Source organism: Stegodyphus dumicola, chromosome 4, assembly GCF_044657685.1.
Source record: "Stegodyphus dumicola isolate Sdum_Otavi_A_Nest chromosome 4, ASM4465768v1".
Lineage (NCBI taxonomy): Eukaryota > Metazoa > Arthropoda > Arachnida > Araneae > Eresidae > Stegodyphus > Stegodyphus dumicola.
Window position 1 is genome coordinate 130,822,420 of NC_140771.1, and position 15,949 is coordinate 130,838,368.

At 31.5% G+C, this 15,949-nt stretch overlaps 1 protein-coding gene across 3 annotated transcripts in view; it reads left to right on the plus strand.

Annotated features, from left to right (window-relative positions):
* Positions 1-15,949, plus strand: part of LOC118204935 (DNA-dependent protein kinase catalytic subunit-like) — a 601,004-nt gene that overhangs the window by 48,774 nt on the left and 536,281 nt on the right. For all 3 annotated transcript variants that reach the window (XM_085815460.1, XM_085815459.1, XM_085815458.1), the window contains exon 8: positions 12,643-12,732. In XM_085815460.1, coding sequence (XP_085671586.1) covers positions 12,643-12,732 — 90 coding nt within the window. The remainder of the gene's footprint in view (positions 1-12,642; positions 12,733-15,949) is intronic.

Below are 15,949 nucleotides of genomic sequence, written 5' to 3' on the forward strand. Positions count from 1 at the left end.
TTTATGACACTGTAGAAGCTCAAATACACAGTTTCAGATCATTAGAAGTAACACTGGATAAATACAGTTATATGTTAATCCTGGCAATAATGAAAACATGGCCTTCTGATGTAACTTTATTCTTAGAAATGGATTCATTTTCTCTTTTTAATGCCGATGAGTTATTGCAATTTGTTCAATTGAAGTTAGAATGTCGTAAGAGAAACCATCTTTTGCTCTCTACTCATTAATCAGAAAACACTTCCTGTGTTTATAAAGAGAAGAAGGGGGAGGAGAGTATAACATCCTCTGTTTACCAGCTCTTGGCACCAGTTGGTGAAAACAAAATTACTAATTGATATCTGGTTTGTAATACATCCAAACATGTTACTGAAAACTGTAAATCATTGACAGTTCGTGAGAGAAGAAATTTATTGCATAAGCAAGGATTTTTTTTTTTTTTATGCTTGAAATTGAAACACCACATAAATGAATGCAAAAGTGATGTTGTTTGTTCCAAATGCAAAAGCAGGCATAACTGTTTGATATCTTTCGGGCTGAGGAAGAACTAAAAGAAAAAATAATTATGTAGTTCTTTCAGCGTTCTGTCAGAACAAAATTACAACTATTTCGCTTCAAACATGTTGCATAACACTCTGAACAAATACACAATCGGTTTTAATAAGAGCCCTACTGGATTCAGACAGTATGCCTTCTTTTGTGGAAAAAGAAATTGCAGATAAATTGAAGCTTTCTATTATTCGAAGAGACTCTTTCCTATTTACGTTTGGAAATAAAATACCTATCAGAAAAACATTTAACGTTGTTAAGATAAAATTGGAGGACAAGGAAACATCAAATTCGAAAATCGAAATTGAAGCCCTCGTGACTGAACAAATTTCAAGTTCTGATTTACCACCTCCTAATTTAAATAGGCACATTATAGGCAAACAATTAGAAGGTTTACAACTTGCAGACTCTTAGGATTGTAAAGAAAAAATAACTCTTTTGATAGGAACTGATTATTATTATGATATAGTGACTGGGAAACTTAAGTGTTTAGACAAATGTTTAGTAGGTGCTGAAACGTTATTCAGTTTGTCTGCACTAGGTTACCCTAATACAATGTACACTTTACAGTCTTTAATATCGTAGTTGAGGAAGATATAATATCTGATCAGATAAAAAAAATTTGGGAGCTTGAAAGTTTAGATATAAAACTTGAAAATGAATGATCAGATCCATACTATAATGGAAAAATTTGAATCGAAAATTTTTACAAAAATTCTTATTACAAGGTTAGGCTGCCATAGAAGTCTGATAGAAAATATGAGTTACTTGATAATAAAGTGGTTACGCTGAAACGATTTGAGAAACTTATAAAGTGATTTCAGAATAACCCCAAACTTTTTGATTTGTACCAGACAGAAGATTATTTACAACAGAGCATCATTGAACTAGTTTCAGACACTGTTGATGGCGAAACTCATATCACATTTTATTTGCCTCACAGTGAAATCGCTCACAGTGATTGAACTACTAGTAAACTACGTATCGTATTTGGTGCATCTTCACATGGATCTGGTGAAATTTCGTTGAACAGCTGCTTGCATATTGGTCCAAATGTATGCTGAAATTTTTGAACTTTTATTATCATCTTCATCCTTGTAGCCTTTATAAGTGACATAAAGCTGGCTTTTCTGCAGATAGAAGTAGATGAGAAAGACAGAGATGTAAAATGTTTTCCAAGGAATCTCCTCAAGTTTTGCAAGCTAGAAATCCTCCATTGAAAGTGTTAGGAGTTGCTTGGGACAATCAAAATGACTCAATTCATTTTGATGTAAAAAAATTTATAACATTTCTATCAAAACAAGTTAATATGAAATGTTTTGTCTTACAAGCAATAGGACGAATTTGTGATCCTGTAGGTCTTATTATCTCCGTTTGTGCTCCGAGTCAAAATCATATTGCAACAAATTTGGGCACTTGCTTTAGATTGGGATATGAACTGCCAGAAAATTTATGTTTTCTATTTCTGTGGAAGAAATGGTGCAAAGCAGTTTCCAGTTTGGATGAAATTGTTCGGTAGCCTTTAGGACATCTTCTATATAGAGCCTATACATTGATTGTTATGACCCCTCCCTTCAATCAAGGCTTGAGCAATTGTCTGTTTGCCAGTATTTTAGTATTATGTTGCAGACTATCCTCTCCAGATTTGTAAGCTTAAGACTATTATAACCTTTTATTTTTCTGAACAGTTGGCTTCTTAATATTTTCCCCATTCTTTAAAAGAATTGAATAACTGATTGAAAAATACTGCTTGTCAGATCTGAAGGCTCAGGCAGTAAATCATCTTGAAATTGCACCTGGGACAACATGAATATTTCGTTTCTGAGTGTTTTCCTCTTATCTTCCTAAGGAAAACACTAGCGAGGTTGTATATAGGCAGCTTTTTCATGAGCACGGACATGAATACGGGAGTTTCATTCTCATGGCATGTGGATGTGGGTGGTCATGTAGGATCATCATTTGTGATTGGAGACTGTACTGAAGGCAAATGACTACTTGATGCTTTTTTTTTTGTATATATTGCTGAATTAAGTGCTGTGTATCTTGCTCTCACTTTCATTTCTAAGTTACGGCAGACAAAGTTTGTCTGCCGTAACTACTCTAAAAGCTTCAGAAAGTTTCTGTCATACACACGGCCTTTTAGAAGTTGACATTCTAAAATTACATCAAGTGTTAAAGAGCTATGGCTGTGTAATTTTTTATTGGTGGGTCCCCGGGTATACAGGTATATTTATTTATTTACCATCAGATGAGCAGCTGCACTGCCTTTAAGACATTCAGATTTTATGCTCAACTGATGGAATCATCTACCAACTGTGTTGTTATATATAAAATTCAGTAAAATTTTAGAAATTTGATAATTGCATAATAAAAATTAAATATCAAGAAATAAATATATGAATACATAAACAGCTACAATAAATAAAAATTAAAAATTTAAATTAGATAAATGCCTAAATAAAGTATTGTTATATATGAAGTCAATATAGTATTAGAATTTTGAGAATTATATAATAAAAATTAAAAAAAAATTAAATATATGAATATGTAATACCTAAAATAAATATGTAATTAAATGAAACATAAATATGTAAGTAAATACTTAAGAAATCATTACAAATATTGAAAATGATCTATATAATTTATGAGAATAGTAGGGGCTGAGAATATAAGTTTTGTAAAGAGTTTAGAATAAGAGTGTAGTTATTGATTAGAGAGTTTTTGAATGGAGAGTAAAGAGTAGTACTTGAATAAAAAATTTGATGAGAAATAGTTTTTGAATGAATTAGAATGACTTGAATGAAAAGTTCTTGGTAATTCTTGGTAGAGTAATTCTTGAGTAAAGGTCTTGACTAATAATCTTGAGTTCAGACTTGATTAATATATTTAAGATTAATATATTAAGGGGATGGAGTTAGAAAATTTTCTTAAATTCTCGATTGAGCTTGAGAGATCTTGAAGATGTATTTAAGTAAGGATGGCCTTGAGTGAAAGCATAAAAATAAGTTAAGTAATTAAAAGAAGTATGTAAGTAAAATGAAGAGAAATAAGTAATTAAAAGGAGGTAGCAAAAAGGATGGCAAATTAAGTTAGGTAAATGAACATAGATAATATGATTTCAAGTTCCTTTAAGATTATCGATGTTTGCGGAGATATAATTTATTATATTTTGAAGTTGATTTCTTAAAATATTTATTTTTAATAACTGTCGAAACCATAATTGAGCAGAAGTTAAATTGAATGTTTTAAGGTGATAATCTTTTGTTAAGGTTGCAATAAAAGAGATAATGATCCATTGTGCCTTCATTCCCACAGGTACAGAGATTTGTATGGTGAAGTTCGAATCTATTAAGGTATTCTGTAAATGGACTATGAGCTGTTGGCAAAAATGTAATTGAACGGTTGCTAGATATTAATGATCTGAAAGGATTTCATAAGAAAGTAAAGGTTCTTCTGCCGATTGGTGCTTAAGTTCAGACTTGCTTCCATAAGTGCATAAATTTTGTTTCTAATTTTGTTTTTAGTAATGATATTGGATATGGAATTGAGTAATTTGGAAGGGAAAAATTGTTTGCTACCTCTTTTGCTAGTTCATCTACGAGCTCGTTGCTACTATTACTGATGTGTCCTTTAATCCATTTGAAATGCAGTATATTATTGTTTTGAAATTTAGAGAACAGAATATGAATTTCTTGTACAATAGGTGATCGACTGTGTCCAGTTATGGCTTGAATACTAGATGCACTGTCAGAGAGGTTTAAGGATGGTCTGGAAAGTTTTGCGAAGCATATAGCTTCTTTAATTGCAAAAAGTTCTGTCTGAAAAATTGAGTTGTTGTTATTTAAAAGAAATTCCAGTTTTTAATATTTGAATTTTTTCGGAATGCACAATAAACCTGCTTCCGACACCTGCTTCAGATTTCAAACCATCAGTATGTATGGTGAGTTCATATTTATTGAGTTTAGAGTTTGCCACAAGGGATTTTGTGTAAAAATTTGTAGGATGTAGTTCTAAGTTGTGTTTTAGATCTTCAAAGTCTGTGGGTTAATATATATTATTACATATTATGCTTTGAATTCTTAATGTTGATATTCTTACTTTATTTGCTTCTTTTATTAGAGATAAAGTTATTGGAGGGATGCCATTTGTTATTTGTAGTGCACTAGTTGGAGTAGTTCTATATGCTTTTGCTAGAGGGAGGAGAAGAGGTCTTTGGATTGAGAGAGTAAATGTTTTTGAGCCTGGGAGTTCAAGGTTAAACCGCAGGTAGAAGCTCCATATAGTAGTATTTTTCAATAAATGTTATGTACCATATTTTTTCTAATTTTAGGGAAATGCCCCAACTGCTGGCTGTTACAGATCGAAGAGATTTCTGAAAGATTATAAAGTTTTGTTTTTGAGATATTGAATATGATATTGGCAGGATGGTCGAGTATCTATTACTATTCTTAGCTATGTGATGCTCTTATCAATTTTAATTTTTTTCTTGAGAAATTCTGATTATTCACTTTCTTAGTTTATTGATGGAGGTAGAGCACTAGAAATCGAAGGCAGGACGTCTGTGCTTCATTTTTTTTTTTTTAGTTGAATGGCCACATTTTAAACGTTTTAGATTGAAACATTTTAGCAGCTATGGCTTGGCTCTTGACCATATAATTGGGTAAGATGCGAATGACAACTTGTTTCAGTACCTAAAAGAGATGAGTTTTTATTACTTAGTTTGCTTAATTTGATTTGCATATATATATGTCTATATATATATATTTCATAATTACAAAATATATTATATACAGTACGAAATTCGAAATCCGGACGTCCATTATCTGGAGTGATCTAAAATCCGGACTTCAAAGCCACAAACATTTTTTTAAAAATTATTATTAATGCTTTATTCATGCACATTTAATTTTTCCTTCCATAATAAAACATGTGGAGATTTTCATTTAAAAATTCTGATTCTTAATTTCACTTAGGCACTAAATAAAATACCTTGTTATGGAAAAAAAATTTGTGAGATTAATAATTTGGCTGCATAGCTGAGTATCTACTTAGCATAAATCTGAAACCAAAACATTCACCTATTTTATATCTCTGACACCGACCTGGCATGTCATTATTTATTATATTTTGGTTTCATTACCGCATGTTTATCAGTACATGAACAGCTTCAGTAATAACTCATGCAGTGATGTCTATACTTTTTTTATATTAGTAATTGAACAAGCGTATGGCAACCTTTGATGCTAACATTATGCTTGGCGATGATTATAGATTTTTAAATGCTCTAAGAAATGTTGACGAGGAAAAATTCAACAAAAATTTCTTTTCATATGCTAAAAATAGATTTTGTTAATGAAACTCATAGGCCAAAAGAGTACATTTAGTGCTATTTTAATTAAGAATAACTGATATGTTATTCACCATAAACCCAGAAGTGGCGGCAGAATATGTCGGCACTGGACGGCAGAATTTAGGGAAGACGAAATTTTTGGAATTTGGGGAAGCACTGAGCAGCAAAATTGAGGGATGAGAAGTGTTAGGGAAAGCACTGGGATCCAAACTTAAGGCACAGTGAAAATTTAGAACTTAAGAAAGTGCTTTGTAGCAGAATTTAGGATTCGTTGAGACTGCACCAGGCGGTGTCAAGCGCCGGCCCTAGATAAAGCCTTAAGTATATGTGGGAGTTTATTTATTCATGACTCGGATTAGTTTGAAGCATGTACAAGAAATAAATGTAGGTATAGTAAATAACTAAACTAATACAATTCAGAATGCAATAGGAGCAAGACAAAATTTAGCGAAACATCTTGGCTTTCGTTGCCAATCTTGCAATACACTGCTAATAATGTATAATAGATGCTATTAAGCTAGACTAAAATTATCTCTACTGATTCTAAGGCATTTCAATTAATGTAGCAGACTGCGCTGCTCCCTGATCTTCTAATTTCATCCAGCTTATAATTTTTTGCAAACTTATTATTACGGAATTTTATAAAAACTAAGCTTGAATTTTCGATTATGTCGAAAAGAGTTTCCAATTCTGGAGTTGGCAAAGGATCTACAAAGTGAAACCATGTTTCAATGCCCATTAAGCAAAAAGTGGAATTGCTGCAAAAAATGGATAAAGGCATATCTGTCTCAAAATTATGCGAGGAGTATGGCATTGGAAAGTCCACTGTATATGACACACAAAAAACATAAAAAACAACTTTTTGAATTTTTTGTGGAAGCATCTTAAACAACTTACATTGAAAGAGATGTTTGATAAAGTAAAAAAATAAATATTAAGCTTTTTTTCTGTAAATTTTGATACCCTTTAGTTGGGGGTGGCTGGGTTACTGGCTGCCCTCATTTGTGGAGATGCGGGACCCCTTCTTTTGAGCTATGGGGACACTCGTGTCCAGGTGGGCTGAAGGGAGCCTCCAATTCTTACAATTCTTACCCTTTAAATCATAACTGTTCTTTATTTCATAAATTATGATTTCATATTTTTAATTGTATAATTTCTGCATGCAATCGCACCAGATTTAAATTGATGATCTACTATTCGGAAAAATACAAAATCTGGAATCGCCAAAGTCCCAACCTGTCCGGATTTCTGACTTTGTACTGTATATGTATTTCATTATTACTTTGTTGCATTTATTAGATTATTTAAAATTTATTAATTATGAATTTAAATTTTTGGTCTTTGTGAAAAATTAGTTCTAAATTTCTTACTTTATGTGTGTATATATATATATATATATATATATGTATGTATATGTATGTATGTAGTGGAAGTATGCTTTTGGGTACAAACTGCACAAGAAATAAAACCCTTTTTTCTAAAGTCTATAATAAAGGGTCTTGTGTGAAAGCATATACTATTTGCTGTTTAATTCTCAACGCATTCTGTAAGTAAAATGACAATTTTTCCTAAAAAATGGTTCAGAGATTAAATTTTTGCCCTTTTCAGATGATTAAGAATGCACTGAACATTCGGATGATTATGTAAGGAGAAAATTATAATTGATGATTTCCCAACAAATTTCTGTATAAGGCCTGGAGCAAAACTTTTCCTTAGATAAAAGTAGTTTAAAAGTAGTTTATAAGTAGTTTATCTTTAGTTTAGAAGACTAAAATTAAGAATGCATAATTCAAAATAATGTCGAAAAGTATGTATGAATATTTCATGAATCAACACTATTAATGAGAACTAGGCATTAATGCATTATCTTTCATTAAAGCACTTTGGTAAAGTACTTGATATATTTTATACCTTGTAATGTCAGTTGGTTAATTTTTGCCTATTATCAATAATGTAAAATTAATGATGCCTCACAAGTCTTCATCTGTGGTAACTTTTTCAATATAATACCAAAATTATTGCTTATTATGCAAGATTATTAATAATTCTGTGAAACATTTTAAAAACTATAAGAAATAAGCAATGCAGCTGATACTAAATTTTATTTCTGCAAAATAACAGGTAAGCACTTATATTTTCTTAAATATATTTTACAAACACTGAATATGCCCATCTTTACTAATGAGGCAAATATTTCAGCTTCATGAGAGGATTTACTTGAATGTATTTCATAGTGATGTTGTTGCTGCAAATGAATGAAGACATTAGAGATTATCTTTTTGAAGTAGATAGTTGTCCAACTCACTACCAGTGGGAAATGTCTTTTCCACTAGAGGTAGAGTGAATAAAGTCTTTCTCCCTTATCTAATGGATATATGATCCACTCCTCTCCCCTCTCGCGAAAAAAAGTGTTAATATTTAGTTAACCAATAGTTAATATTTCTAATGTTGGTTAATCAGAGAAACAAATAAAAATTCTGAAATATAATTTTAACTTCTCACAGACCTTAAAACCTTTGATTCCAAAGATTTTAGCTCCCATTGAAAAAACTTTCAAAATCACTAAAGTTTCAGATACTCGGACATCTTATTACCTATGATGTGAAATTTAATAGTAAATCTTAATCTAAACATGAGAAAAAGCAAAATTGGGTGAATTTCTTTCTGATTCGGATGTTATCGTGTGAATTTCATTCTGACTCAGATGTTATCATTTCAAAGGCTGATAGGTGGCCAGATAGTAATCACAGATAAAAATATTTACACTGGTGTCACTGAACTTATAAAGGAAGGCTCATATAATTTGATCTCTAAAGATCCTTTACCTTTGGACTTTCCAAAAATAGAAACTGCTATTAAATCATCAAAATCTCTTACCCGCTTACAAAACCATCACTAATCCTTTTTACCCATTTACAAAATTATGTGTTGCGAATTGTACCAAATTATATGCCCTACCCAAAACTCATAAAAGTGGTTTTTATTCCATCCTATTGTATCAAATTTAGGCACTGCCTCATGCCCATTAGCTAAATATTTTGTTTCTTGACAGTTAATTATATTTATATCATAAATGTGAACAAATTAATTAAAAAGTATTAAAAAGTAAATTGAAAATTATAAAGAGTAAATTAAAAAGTATTCTCCCAGAAATTTCATTATGTTTTCTTTTGATGCAAAATCATTATTCACCTATGTTCCAATGGAAGGTATGCTTAAATGTCTAGAAACCAAATTTCAAGAGTTTAATTTATTATGTATTGAAATTGATGAGTTAATCTCCCTTACTCAGCTTCAATCTGAAACAAACACATTTTGTTTTTCAAAATAAATATTACAACCAAGCTGAAGAATTAGCCATGAGAAGCTCCCTTAGTCCTATCCTTACTGATATCTATGTGCATAATTATGAATTAAAATAATTTGAAATTTTAAATTTCCCTGCGAATGTCGCGGCGCGCAGTGAACTGGAAGTTGATCTGACAGTACTATCCTTATCTTCAGGGCAGATGTTTTTATTTTATTCAGCTTATAATTCCTTACTAAATGTAGTATTTCATCTCAATAGTTTTCTGGTTGCAATTTTCTAATTTCGACTATGTGTAATGTATGCACGTTGAAAGAAATGTTTAATAAAATAAACAAATAAATATTAAGCTTTTTTTTTGTAAATTTTGATACCCTTTAGATCATAATTGCTCTTTATTTCATAAATTACGGTTTCATATTTTTAATTTTATTATTTCTGCATGCCATCTTACCAGATTTAAACTGATGATCTATAATCCGGAAAAATCGATAATCCGGAATCGCCAAAGTCCCGACGAGTCCGGATTAAAGACTTTTGACTCTAATACACATTTTTCAGAAATTAAAATTTTGGGTAATTCTCTTCTCTGTCAATAAAATTTGTAGTTCCGTATTTATACTCTTTACTTCCATACTACTGCGACACTTAACATCCATATACAGTTCCATACTTACATTATACTTTAATAAAATTTGCTGTTCACATCCAGAATGGGGTTCTTAAGTTGTACTTAAGGACCCCATTCTCATTGTGAACTCCTGAGTAATAGGTAGCATTCCTTGTCATTGTGGTTTAATTTACATTGGTCAAACTAAGAGAGTCTGAAAAATTTACTGTTAAAGAATATTAGGCATATGTTCGGAAAAAAAGAAACATGTTATCCTTTGTTGTCGAACACCGTTGGTTAGAAAATTCCATTTCTCAGCTAACAAAATTATTCAAAATACGACTTCTGTTGGTGAATTAAATTTTCTAGAAGCATTTACATTCATAAAAATCTCCCACTTCTAGTTATTCTAATTCCAATCTGTTCTTTACCCTCAATGTTTAAGGAAATTTTTTCATATGTGTTTTAATTTTTCATCTATAGATGGCAGAGTAACTTGACTTCCTTTCTCTGATTTGTTATTACCTGATCACAGGCTTCACTTTCATCATTTGCACTTCTGCAGCTGAAGAAAAAGGTTCTGTATTTAAACTTTTGAAACTTGTCCTGCAAATTTATGAATATTATGCTGACTTTTGTTGCTTTAACAACTCCAGTAATTATTATTCAGCATGCTATTTTAACTTGGATGCTTATTCTTTGTTTTTTCTCGTGCCTTTCATGAAGCAGCAAGTAGTGAAATATCTTCAGAGTTACAGGACTGGTTATACTGGTGTGCATACTTGAAATCATTGGCGGATTCTGAAATTTGGCAAAATGGTGCAATAAAAAACATTGTATGACATCACTTAGATTTGTATTTAAGAGAATTTATGTGGCACTGAGTTCATAAAGATGAAACTATTTTATTGCTATTAAAGATTTTTGAGTATTGTCACACATTTTAATAAACTTGTTTGTCAAATAATCTCTAAGCTTTTATTGAAGTTTATTATATGCTAAATCCATAACTTGTGTCTGTTGATTATATAAATAAAAAGCGATCTGTGCCAACTGTTGTAATTGATGGGAAAAGCACCCATAATACGCTCATGTCCATAAATTAAGGATAATTCGGAGTCACGCAGAAATCAAACTCTAAAATAAATATATCACCTGCAAAATCACTACACTCATCTTCAAGAATCATATGCAAATTTCAGGATGTAACCAGATGACACCGATGGTATGTCACAATGACGAGAGTGTAAGAGAGTGATATATAAGGAATACAGGCAAATAAGTAAAATTGTTTGCAGGCACTTTATAAGCATTTCAGTGCAATAACTGAATAGTTATGACACAAAGGACGCATTTAGATGATTTTTTACGTGGTAGAATTATCGACCGTCTGGAACCCAACTGGAAGTATCAGTGAAACTTTGAATTGCCTAGAGTGTCATCTCCAGCAGGCTTTGGGAGTGATTCCAAGATGATGGTAATGTGAGTAGACGTTACAGCACAGGTCGCCCCAGATTTACAATGCTGAATAAAGACTGGTATTTGGCAGTTACTGCCAAAAGAAACAGGCGGAAAACAGCCTCAGACCTGTCTCGTCAGCTCTCTTCAGCCACTGGTACGACAATTTCAAGGCAAACCGTGTACAGACACTTAGGGCAGATTGGTCTATATGCTCGTAGACCTGTCAGACGTGTTCCACTTACTGCAACTCACTGTTGCCTGCGGTTAGCCTGGAGTAGAGAGCATGCATTGTGGACACCGCAACAGTGGGCTTATGTGATGTTTCCAATGAGTCCAGGTTTAGTTTGCAGTCTGATTCTCGCCGGACTTTCATATGGAGAGCTCCAGGTACCGGTTACCACCAAGAACACACCATTGAACGACACCGTTATGGTGCAGGAGTGCTCGTCTGGGTTCCAGAACTGACCTGCATGTTCATATTGGAACCATGACAAGCCAAATCTATCAGGATGTCATTCTGGAACAACATGTACGTTTGTTTCGGGGCGCCATGGGCGCACAATTTGTGTTTATGGTTGACAAGGCCCATCCTCACCGTGCAAACATCGTAAGCGAATACCTTCAGTCGGAGGATATCACCCGTATGGACTGGCCAGCATTTTCACCGGACTTGAATCCAGTAGAGCACGTGTGGGATATGCTTGGCCGACGAGTTGTAGCCCGTCAACTTCCTCCTACATGTCTACTGGAACTTTGGAGAGCATTGCTTTTTGAGTGGTTTAATATCCCCCAAGATCAGATCGATAATTTGATACTCAGCATGCCTAGGCGTTGTACGGACTGTATTGCATCGTCTGGGAGACATACAATGTATTAACAATCATACCAACCATGTAATATTGGTTTTTTGTAAATAGGTTTTTTTTGTAATTTGCTCCAGGGAGAAAAAAATCGCTAATTTTTTTAATAGTATCAAACATATAGCATCTTTTTTTGCTCTTTACCTTTTGTTTAATAAATAAACTTTACAAATAAGTCAAATTTGTTTTGCTTCTAACTCTTGCTTTGCCTGATTTTGCATTATCTTTAATTTATGGACATGAGTGTACATACAGATTTCAGAATTTAATATTTTGTGCTGCATAAAAAAAAAAAAAAAAAAAAAAAAAAAAAAAAAATTCTGTATATTTTCCAAATGTAAAAATTCTTTGTCACTGATTAAATATGTTGATTTCAGTATATTAATTGCCTTATAGATTATATATCCTTCAATTTTCAGCACATCTTATGAAGACACTGTGTGATTCTATTATTCTATACACTTATCATTTTTCAGTTTAATAATATTTTCTTAAATTTTTTCAGATATGGATCGATCTTATAAGATTTTTGACAATGTAAGAAAAGTGATTGACATAAGGAAGTTTTCAATGAAAACATCATCATCTTGTAGGGGTAGGTGCAAATGTTTTAGTGAAATACTTTATTTTTTAATTGTTTCTTTTATGTATTAAAATTTTAATCTCTATGTAATATGCTAGCAGTTGAGTAATAGTGTAAATTTTTTAGTAAAGAGCTTCATTTTTTGTATATTTCTTTTATGGCTAAAATTTTTAATCTGCATATAATATCTTAGCAATAAAGCAATTTTTGTATCCAAAATAAAATTCAAAATATATGCTAATTTAGAAGTTATTACTGCTATTATACTATTATCTACAGCTGACGTATTTGTAATATATTTTTAAACGGGGCTAGATGAAAATTTGGTCATATATAACTAAGCAGGACATCCATACAAATCCATACATAATTATTTTTTGATTAAAATTGCTATTTGAATACATATATTTCTCAATATAATAGAGTTACAATAATTCAGTAAAAATAAGATGACAGTTGCTAGATTAAGCAATTTTTTCTTCCCAAATATGCTTGACATCTGTTAGTCATAAATTTGTAATGGAAGCTGCGTTTGTTTGTGCTCGCTGTGTAACTGGAATGCAAGTTGACCTTGTTGATGGCCAACAAAAGGTCAAATCTAGTTTGATTTACTGATTAGTTGAATTTACGTAAAATTATAATGTATGCTGATGAGTATGTAAATAGAAATATTTGAAACCATTATATTTTCTGATAACAATTATTTGGAATGTCAGCATTGAAAGGAACTACCATTCATTTTTGTACTTTATGAATAAAAATGACAACACTCTTTTTGAAATTACTGAATTGTGAATTTTTTTAATAGAAATGCTGAAGTCTAATTATATAAAGAAGTGTTATCCAAATTTAGTCTGTCGGTTTATAAATAAAGATTTTATTTTTAAAAATCAAAAGGCACACACAGTTAAAGAGAAATTAAAACAAAATAGTCTTGGTTAACATGCTAAAAATCGCACTGAAACATTTCTAAGGCCCGAGTCCAGTTGGAAAATTAATTCGGAATTGGATACCAGGTGACAAAGCAAAGAGGCAGCTTGTGAAAGCTCCTACCTAGTAATTTTTAAACATGGTTTTTAGCATATTAAAATTGGACTGTTTTAATTATAAGACTGCTTTGGTTTGTTTTAATTATATAGATATTATTATGAATTTTGTACATACATAAATAATTTGAGTGAAATTATATGTGAAATTGTATTTTTCTCTGTGTAATGTACCATGAAAATCAAAAAAGATGATACTTTGCTGGAAAATAAGAATACAAGGGCAAATCTGTTTCACATTGAGTTAATGGCTATCTTGCTAAATTGTTGATGGTTTTCATGGCTGATTTTTGTCACCAAATTTGGCGAGAAATTGCCAGAAGTCACCGAATTTGCCGATTGTTTGGCAACATTTTGGGCTGGTCCTTATATCACTGTAATAGGTTTTGTAATTAAATAAGAGTAACCGATCTCATATGCCAGTAATTTCGTGAAATACTAGCGATTTCTCGGTGGCCAGGTGAAAACCATATGAGACCGGAGAAAGTATCTGCTTTCAGTAGTTAGTTCAGTTGAACCTCAAAGAATTGAGATATCTGTGAGAGCTTCACCTCTTAGATGTCCTTTCCATTGTTATTGTGGTTAATATTCTTAGTAGTTTGAAGTATCGTTTCTGGTTGTACTGTCTTATACTGTGAAGAGCTGCACAAGTATTTTTATGGAAAGCTCCTTAACTGTAAAGTGTTTCCTTTGGTAAAATTAATTTTATCAAGCTGTCATCAATTTTGTGTGCATCTAATCTATTACAAACTTATACACTCACAACAATGTACTTTTTATGTTTGTTAACGTTCAAATGATTTAAAAAATATGTAATTATGTTTATAATTTAATTTAGTGTTAGCCATTTAATTCTTCTTTTTAAATTTATTTATTCTAAAATTCTTATTATTCTTTAGTCTAAAAAAATTAATAACATTTCTGGACTGCATCATTTCAACATCAATCTATGTCACTTGGCTTACCTAACACTCATGACGTAACTTATTCGAAACTTAAACTCTTGAGAACTGAAACCTTTCTAACCTAAACCAAAAGCTTCTCTTGGTGATCATCCATATTGAATTAACTGTGCACTTTTATCTCGAACCTCTGTGCTACTTGGACGCTATGCTCTCTTTCTGTTTACTACCAAGTTTCCTATTTATATGGATTACCATTCTACATAATGAGTATTCTTTGTCTTTTAATATGACTTCTGTGTTCTGCACCAAACAGCATTTGCTATGTCTTGTACATATTCTTTATCTTACATATGTATATATATATATGAGATATTTAACTCAAGAAATTTTCTTTCTCTTGGAAAAATATATTTAGTCACTGCATTTATGTCATCAGTTTAAAACTGTGTATAGGAGAGTGCACTTTCTGGTAATTTTGTATCATTTAGTGTCGGAAATAAATGATGGAGTGAAATTTAATGAAATGATGACAACTTTATGATATGTGAATTTTAACAAGATGACGGCAACTTTATTGTATGTGAAATTTCATAGGAAAAACATGAACTTATAATAGTTTTACTACTTTGTGTAATGTATTATATAATGTTTAATGTCATGATGTCAAATTTGCAGTATTCTCTGATGTTTTCACTTAAAAAAAAGTCAGAGAATTTCATAAATTTGGCATTATACTCATTAAAGATCACATCCATTTGTACTGCGATTTGAACTGGCTACCACTTTTGATGCTTTGGTGCATATTTGGGAACTAGTACCCTGTAATAGAAAAGTAACCACTTTCTTGCATATTATTTTTGAAACATAAAGTACAGTCAAAAGTCTTTAATCTAGACTTGTCGGGATTCCGGATTACCGTTTTTTCCAGATTATAGATCATCAGTTTAAATCTGGTAAGATGGCATGCAGAAATAATAAAATTAAAAATATGAAACCATAATTTATGAAATAAAGAGCAATTATGATCTAAAGGGTATCAAAATTTACAAAAAAAAAAGCTTAATATTTATTTGTTTACTTTATTAAACATTTCTTTCAACGTGCGCATGCGTAAAGCATACATTACGCATAGTCGAAATTAGAAGATTGCAACCAGAAAACTATTTGATGTGTATTCGTGATATTTAATTTATAATGACAAGGAATTTGATTTAAATCATATCAAAGATGGAGTACGTCGAGATGAAATACTATATTTAGTAAGGAATTATAATCTGA